At 38.6% G+C, this 9,123-nt stretch overlaps 1 protein-coding gene across 2 annotated transcripts in view; it reads left to right on the forward strand.

The window, feature by feature from the left end:
• POLD3 (DNA polymerase delta 3, accessory subunit) overlaps positions 1-9,123 on the forward strand; it is a 68,410-nt gene that overhangs the window by 36,270 nt on the left and 23,017 nt on the right. For both annotated transcript variants that reach the window (XM_012469662.3, XM_021671803.2), the window contains 2 exons: positions 3,103-3,215; positions 4,978-5,056. In XM_012469662.3, the coding sequence (XP_012325085.1) occupies positions 3,103-3,215; positions 4,978-5,056 (192 nt within the window). The remainder of the gene's footprint in view (positions 1-3,102; positions 3,216-4,977; positions 5,057-9,123) is intronic.

Here is a 9,123-nt window from a genome sequence, read left to right on the forward strand (position 1 = left end):
TTTATTTTAAACCTTTACACAGTCTCTAACTTATTATTGCTTTATTTCTGTTACAGTGAATATGTCATATTAGTTCAATATGCTGTCTTTAGTTAGAAGTTAGAAGAGGAACAGCAGGAGTAGAGAAAATACAAGAACTTTGGAGTCAGGCAGACCTGGGTTTAAATTTTACATTGACCACTTATTGTGTGGCTTTAAGAAGATGAGTTAACTTGTTTAATTCCTTGTTTTTGCATCTCTAAAATGGGAATTTTTATCACAAATGGTATAGGCTTTTTATGAACATGAAATAAGATGATGTGCCAAGACAGTGCTTGGTACATGGTTTTCTTGTTTTGTTTTGTTTTTTCTTTTTACCTGTGTCTGGAAACAAGTTCAGTTAGTTTTCGTATTACTCACTCTACTCTTCTAGCTGAGATGCCCATACTTGCAAGTGCCTTCAATTTTCTCAAAAAATTCCCTTCAACTTCTGTTTGTAACTCTCTACCCAAGGGACTGTTCCTTTCTCCTTTGCCCCTGCAGGGTGATAAGCACCATTAATAGTTCTACATATTCTCTTTGCAAAGCAAAAAAAAGGCCAGACCCAGAAATAAATAACATTAAGAATAGTATCTATATTGCCAGGAAGAAATGTAGTTTCAACTGATATATTTAAGGCTTTGCTAATATTTTCAGTCCTTGCAAGTTGCTTATGGAGAATGTTAAGCAAATGATCCCCATTTTTAGGTAGAGATAGGTATTTTTAAAAAATACTGAGTCCTAGGAAGCTGTGAATGGTTTCCGGGAATTCTAACTACCTGTCTCTGCCAGAGAACTCTTTGACACACTGGATCCCTGAAATTAGTTTTATTGCAGCTTTTATTCTGTCCCAATAAAGGTTGCTTTCCTGAAATAAGTGATATCTCCTTACTTGACTTTTGCTTGAAGAGCTTCAGATTTGCTACAGATATGTTTAAAATACGCCAGTGCATCGAACATTCTTTGTCAGCAAAAATGTATTGAGTCAGGATGTTTGGCTTGGTAAAGGCTAAGGCAGACAGGCATATATTCTAGTACATGAACGGGGGCAAGTTTAAACAAAGTAATAGATATTTACAATCTTAAAAGTCAGATAAAAATAGCAGTTTTATAATAGATAGTAATCTCTACTATCTGACTCATCTAATTTAACTGATGCTTCTTTTGTCAACTTTCTCCCATCTGCCTTCTATCTTCCAGGGATTTGTTGAAATTCCTTAATCATTAAGGGCTTTTGACTCCTCTACTGTTCTCTTCCCTGTTTGGGGGAGTTACAACATTTTACTCCTTTATTATCACAGTGTTTCTCTCAGGGAGTGTGTGGAAGGAAGAGAGAAATACATGTTGTCTTCCTTGACCTGGACATTCTTCATCCCAAATTTAGTTCAAAAAGTGGTGGTTTTCCGTTACTTATATATGTGTATATTTACTCTGTGTTCATGATGCCAGGGAAATCGTGGTGTCTCTGCCTTTTTGGAGCTTAGAGTCCCGAGTGGGGCTCTAGATAAGCATTTGCATACACAGTGCTGTGAGAGGGATCTTAGAGGGTGTCACTAGAATTGTTTTCTTTGGTTAAGTCAGCTGGTTTCAGAACTGGAAGTAGAATAAGAATGCCTCAGTTTATTACTGTGAATCCTAAAATTCCTTCGTCTTCCTCACTGCCTAAACTTTCCTCCTCCCAGTATAACACATCTACCATTGTGGCCCAGGTTTCTTCATAGCTGTTCCTTCAGAACAATGGGGGCTTGCTTCTGGGGTTTGACTTTTCTCTTGCCTGAGCTCCCATCATGTTCTAGCCTCCCAGAGCTGCGCTAATAGCTGGACTGCTTTCCTTTTATGTTTCTCTCTCTTGTTTCCCAGAGCTTATAAAGTTTTGGGGGCCCATTTTATACTTAAAGTGTATAATTTATTGTTCTTTCTGGCTCTTGTTCTACTTCACCTCTTTAGGTCATTTGGCTTTGAACTCGTCACTGTCATAATTTTTAACACTGACCTAATCAGTTGGGAGAATTTCAGATCCAAGACTTGTATTAAGAATTTGAATACAGCCAGGAGATTCAAGGAGCAGGTGAGGCTAAGCCGCTACCCAGTCCCCTGACCAGCACTTTCTTTGTGGTGGTTAAGTAATAGGTCAGTTGAGGATTTTCACTTCCCCTCTCATGGGCCCTTTACTAAGATCACCAATTCTGCAATTGTTGAGAAATGATGGGATCCCTCTGGTGGTGCTCATTTCTTGGGTGATGCCACTTCCACAGCAGTATTTTTTTTCTAAAAGTGTTCTTTCCTATTAACCTCAGTGTAGCTGAACAAGCCTTATCAGTGGAGCAGTCACTAGAAATAGTTTCCATGCAAAATATTAAGCAGGTCATAGTTGTTAGAGCTTTAATTATGATAATCATTTAAAAGATGATTTCCCCCACCTCCAAGTTTATACTCTAAATATCAGCTGGAAATTTTTAGTCTAGCAAGCATCTCAGGTGTTTAAAAGTAATCCTTAGGTCACAGCGAAAGACTCTGGCATGGAACATTTGTTATAACCCGAGGATTATCTCCACTTAGATCTTGAGAGAAAATGTCTTATTCTGAATGATAAGGTGGCATAGTATAGTTGGAATAGCAAGGCTGTAGAATTGGATTGACGTAGGCTTAAAACCTCCTGTCCCAGTTATAAGCTGTGTGACCTTGGCAAGTTTAGGAACCTCTCTGAACCTCTATTTACTCTAATATGCAAGTAAGAAAATCTGTCTCTTAGCGTTTTAAGAATAAAGCGAAATACATGGCATATGGAAGATGATGATAGGATATTCATAAACCAACTTCATAACTTGACTTAGCTATGAAAGAAAACATTTAGCTAAGATACTTCTGGCTGTAATAATTCTTGATTCTCTGATTTTATTTGTATAAAATTAATAAAATATATATTTTAAAGATAACTATATAACTGCAAAGTTATTTGTTATCAGGAATTACTGCTTGCGAAATGCCCGTTGCTGGACATGTAAATTTAGAGAACCAGTGGAGAAAGCATTGTACTAGATAGTGCTTGTAGTTTTCTGATCTAAGTCTGTTTCATTATTTCAGTCTTCCCTGACTCTCCTGGGGTTTATGAAGCTGAGTCACCATCCCCACCTCCTCCTGCGTCTCCACCTCTTGAACCAGTGCCAAAGACTGAGCTCGAACCTCCTTCTGTCAAGGTAAAATTGTACTGGGATGCTTGCATATCCATGTGTCCTTTATGTCTGAAGGACCTGCAACCACTGTGCTAAATCAGTTCCCTTGCTGTATACTTCACAAATGCCAGTAGATGGCTCTTGTCTCATTCTGCTCTCCTACAGGTTGTACAGAATGACATTCCCTCCATTCCCACCTGAAGGGAGATTTCGCTATAGGGTATAGTCTCAGGAACGTTGCAGAGGTGGAACCTGGGAGCTGTTCTGTTTCCATGACCTTTAGCATCTCTGCTGTGCTGTACACCTCCTGTTAGAATGGTGCAAAAAGAGATCCCCTCTCCATCAGAGCAATACATAAAAGACAGAGGGGAACAAACAACTTACACACATTTGTTGCTCTTCAGAAGCAATTCTGGAAAAGGGCTCATGTGAAAACTGGCAATCAATGGGGAAATACAGCTTTGAACGCTCTTCAGCTGCATCTTATCTACATCCATTAGTGTAGATAAGAGTTGAAAAAAATAAGTGGTGACAATTTTTTTTCCTTTGAGGCTATTAGTTTTTCTTAATTCTTTGTGTTAAGACTGTCCTTTAAATATTACACTGATTTACTCATTAGCTAAAGAGAAAATGGGATGAAAGAGACCAGTGGAGATAAAAGGAAGTTGGTATTAGTAATACCTTTTGAGACTAAATTAGATAGGTGTAATGTTGAAGTGTCAAGGCTGGCCAAGCATGTTGGCTTACACCTGTAATCCCAGCACTTTGGAAGGCTGAGGTGGGAGGAATGCTTGAGTCCAGGAATTTGAGATTGGCCTGGACAACACAGGGAGACCTTGTCTCTACTTTTAAAATATCTGGGCATGTGTTGGCTCACCCCTGTAATCCCAGCACTTTGGGATGCCAAGGCAGGTGGATCACTTGAGGTCAGGAGTTCAAGACCAGCCTGGCCAACATGGTGAAAACCCATCTCTACTAAAAATACAAAAATTAGCCAGGCATGGTGGCTGTCGTCTGTAATCCAAGCTACTTGGGAGGCTGAGTCAGGAAAATTACTTAAACCCAGGTGGCAGAAGTTGCAGTGAGCCAAGATCGTGCCACTACACTCCATCCTGGGCAACAGAGTGAGACTGTTTCAAAAAAAAAAAAATCTGGGCATGGTGGGGCGCATGCCTTTTAGTTTCAGCTACTTGGGAGGCTGAGGCAGGATGATCATTTGAGCCCATGAGTTGGACTGCTGCAATGAGTTGTGATTGCACTTCTGCACTCAGCCTGGGCAACAGAGTGAGATCCTGTCTCTAAAAAACGAAAAAGAAAAAAGAAATGTGAAGACTGATATAGCAGGTGTCTACAGCAAGGGCATATACCACAGAAACTCCTTGTCTGATTTAGGGGCCATCCCTTTGTACTCCCATAATATCTGCCTCAGCCCTCCATTGAAGCCACATTGTATTGCAGTGGTCTGCTTTCCTTCTGTCTCTCCTCCACTAAGGTCCTTGTCCTATCCAACTTTTTAACCATTTTGCCTTCTCTACCCAACAAAAGTTTGTTGACCGAATGAACAAAACATAGTTCTTTCTTCAGCATGTTACTTTCCTTCTTATGATTAATGAAATATCAGATCTGTGTAACGGGGTTGGTTCTCTTAAAACTAATGTAGTATTTCTCTTTCAACTTTTTATCATAATAGAATACTGGAGGGTGATTAGTATAGATTTAAAAGCTTTTGTTATTTTTCTGTATAACATAATTGGTCAGCTTAACATTGTATCCTCTGATCTTTTAGAGCTCAAGTGGAGAAAACAAAAGAAAACGAAAACGTGTACTAAAATCTAAAACTTACGTGGATGAGGAAGCCTGCATAGGTAAGACAAATATTTGGTTCCAAATCCAGAGATAGAATCTCTTATTACCTCTTATTATAGAGGCACCATAATCCCTTATAGAACAGGTACATCTCAAAGTTTAATGTACATGTGAATCATCTTCAAGTGGTGCTAATGTTATTTGTCTGTGGCACACACTTTGAGTAGCATAGTATAAGTCAGAACACCTTGGTTCTTTTTAGGTCATACACTATAAAAATAAGCACTGAGATCTTGGCTAAAAGTTATATTGTCTCTGTTGAGGAGTTTCTTATCTGTGAAATATCCATTTTGCCTATATGTGGGGTTGTTATGAAGAGTCAAGTGGCATAAATATATCTAAAAACACTTTCAAGATGGAAACCACAGTACGGACTCAAGATATAAAGGTTGAGAAGCTTTTTTTTTTTTTTTTTTTTTTTTTTAATTAAGAATGTTTGTTTTTATAAATTTGAACAGTGGAAAAGAAGCTACAGATGATTAGACTGTATCAAGAGTCATCTTTGGTATTTGGTTCCATTTGTTCTTCAGAAGGGTATGACTCATCCAGAATGCTTCCTTTATGTTTCCTATTTGTAAGCCATGTTAGGTAAAAGCATGTGCTTGTTATGAAGGCTTAGGGAGGAATTAAGAGTTCAGACTTTGGGTCATTGGCTGATTTTTCAGCCAGCCATGTTCTAGCTTCTTCTACCCTTTCCATAATCAAACCAGACTTCTGTGGAGCTTTTAAGATAGCACTTGAGGTTCCATGGGATGCTCAGATCCTGGTATTGTGCTTTTGTGTTTGAAAAGAGTTGTGGGTTTAGGCTCTTAACTTTGTCAGTTGGATAGCCCATGGTTGTCATTTTGCCTTTTGTGGCACCTGCCACAGGTTGGCTCTTCAGAGGTTATTTTCCCCGTTCTCAATTTTTTTTTTCTAGTTCAGGTTTCTGTTTTTAAAAGATTGGCTCTGAAGAATCAACTTTTCCTGGTTCTTAAAACAAGTGCAAACGTTCTGTCGGCTGTTTCCCTGTCCCACTATTCCCCACCTCCCAGTCCTCTGAAAAGGCCTCTGCCATTTTAATTGTAGCATGTGATTAGGGAGTAGAGTTCTTTACATGTGGGAATTCTGTCTTTTCAGTGCCAGATTTCTTGTGAACCTGTGAATTCTGGACTTTGAATGGGTTTTTTTTTTCTTTTCCTTTCTTTTTTCTTTTTTTTGGCTTTCAGTCTTTTAATAGTTGCCATTTTTCAAAAAATGGCAAGCCTCTTGGTTTGGCCATGGGTGGTAATATATGTATTTACTGTTGAATTTCTTAATTCAACAGTACATTTTTTAAATTTAAGAGGACAGAAGCATTGGTGCCAGTTTTTTTTCTCTTCTTTCTGCCCTAAAAGAAAAAAGTCAGATGTCTTTGTAAGAGTTCATTGGGAATTTGTGGGTAATTATTTACTGCTTTGTTTAAAACATAGTACTCGAGTTTTGGCCAGGTGTGGGATGTGGACTTTTTTGCACTCCTGTCTTCAGACAGGGCTGTTAAGAGCCTTGGATGCAGCAGTGAAAACTGTGCTCACATTGCACTTTTTTTTTTTTTAAGTTTTTAGTCCAAGCTGAACCTAATGAATCTTGGCTTTGGTTACCAACAAAGGAGTTCTGCTTTCCTCTCTACTCAGACAGTTCTAAATGTACCAGCATAGGGGGCTTGTCCTGTCCTGTGCTGGATCAGATTTGTTCTGTGGGTTTAGAAAACTCATCTTTCCCTCTTTGTGAGTTTGCAGCAGAGACTGGGGAGTTGAGCCCCTGAGATAAGTTTGGAGTAGACTCATGGAAAAGAGGGTGGGTTTCTAAGAGCAAAGCAGTTGAATAGAAAAGAAATCTGATGTTACCCATGAAAACCAGGTTTTTGGGTTTTTTTAATGGCAACCTAGAAAAGCGGCATGTTGTTCAGCTAAAATAAAGGACCTATATTTTTAGTGGAAACCTCCTTTGTCCTGGGATTTGAGGTAGCTATAGCTGTGAATATAGAAATATTTCTTTTCGCTCTTACAGTATACTGAATATGCCGCTAAAGAAATTTTGTTGGTGCCGCCCTGTTTTTTTAACTCCCCCAAGCAATGTATTACACAAAATTGGCAATTAGCCAGTGGTTTCATTAATGATATAATGAGCTAATTGATCCTGAAGTGTAATGTAGACATGCTGCTATTTGAACACAGAATATAGCTTATGAAGGAGCAAAGTCTTATACCACCAACTAGTAGAAAAGCATTTTCTTTCTTTATCTGTAGATGACTCTTCAGACTTTTCTAATTGAAGATAATTTATTGAAGATATTCAATAAATAACAGCTTGTAATTTTGTCCCATTAATTCAGTTACATGCTTTTGAAGATGCATGTGAAATGGATGTGGTGTTTTGAGATCTAATTGTTGAATGAATAGGTATGCCATGGGAATTCTCTAAGTATCTTAGAGCAACATTTTTCAAACTTTGCCGACTATGAGCATTACTTGAAGATCTTGGTAAAATTGAAATTCTGCATCAGTAGGCCAGGAGTGGGAACTGAGAGAGCATTCCTAATAAGCTAATGGGAGATTGTGATGCCTCTGGTGTGTGGAGTACAGTTTGAGTAGTAAGGCCTTCAGAATACTTACTACATACCTAAAGTTCATCAATGTTTTTTAGCCTCTAAGTGAGCATCAAAGTGAATTCTGGGCTCTTACAAAATTAAAGACAAATTCCCGGAACTCTCTGGGAAGGGATTGTTGATTAGCAGTCTTAATGGGATTAGCTGGATAACAGTGAAGGAATACTCCAGTGGCAATTGCACTTTAACATTTAAAACAGAAGGAAAGAACATTAATTCCTAGAGTGTGGTCCCAGACCAGCAGCATCAGCATTATCTAGGAGCATGTTAGAGAAGCAGATTCTCAGGTCCCACCCAGACTTGCTGAATCTGAAACTTGGGAAACAGAATCTGGCAATTTGTGTTTTAACAAGCCCTCCAGGTGGTTCTGATGCACACTAAAGTTTGAGATGTATCTAAGTAGCAGAGTAGGTTATTAGGACACAGATAAAATTGATTGCTAAAGCTTATGCCTCTAGAACAATGTGACTGATATATTTTATTAGAAAGAATTATCAATAAGAGCTTGAGACTATCATTGTTCTTTAATGGGAAAAAAAACCTTTTACTTTAATCATTTGAGCATTTATTATGCATATTAGGTCACTCTTTTCAGCTGAGAATGAGATCTTTTCCTTCAGTGTTTCTCTATCACTTGCTGCAACCAGGAAGGCTGAGAAATAATTTAGATGGTATTGGTTATACAGCTGCCACAGCTCTCTAAAATTATAGAAAGGTGGCATGCTGTTTCTTATGGTTGGTATATGTGTTGCAGTAGTGTAAAGTAGACCCTCCTCGGTTTTGTGACATCATGGCTGGAAGCCACTATCTGTACCTGTGCCCTTCAGGGCTTCCTCATAATAACTGCTTACTGGTATAGTTCTTTTCCAGGTTTTCCTTGGGAAGGGTTCAATGAATTTTAATAGAAGGGGAAAGGCAAATTATGCCTTTGGCTGATAGGGAGTAAGAAAACTGGTAACTTTGTTTCTCATTTTATCACTGTCATTCCTTAAAACTACCAAGTGTGTCATCTGATAGAGTTTGCTTGAGATAGTTAACCTTCATGATATAGACTACTACTAAATCTTGGGTTAATTTGCAGCCATTAAGAACTAGGAACTGAACAGCTGAGTAACTGATCTTCAATTCTCTGTACTTGGGATGTGCAGAGAGTGGGTGGCATCAGGATAGAGCTAGACGGGAGGGTCCATGGTGAGCTTGACTAGACAGAAGGGAGTCAGGCAGATAGACCAGAGGTTTAAGACCAGCAGTGGGAATAGACAGGCGTTGTAGGTCAGAGAGATGAGACTTACTAAGCTAGTCAAAGCATGGAGTTAGAAGTAAGTGTTTGAGATACATCTCAAACACTTCTGATAATAGACAATTCTGATAATAGAGTTCAGGAAGTTAGCTAGCATAGGGCAGGACCCAATTAAAGGATTTAGGCAATTAACTGATAAA

This window comes from Aotus nancymaae, unplaced genomic scaffold, assembly GCF_030222135.1.
Source record: "Aotus nancymaae isolate 86718 unplaced genomic scaffold, 86718_ANA_hifiasm-v0.15.2.pri h1tg000059l, whole genome shotgun sequence".
In the NCBI taxonomy this organism is placed as follows: Eukaryota; Metazoa; Chordata; class Mammalia; order Primates; family Aotidae; genus Aotus; species Aotus nancymaae.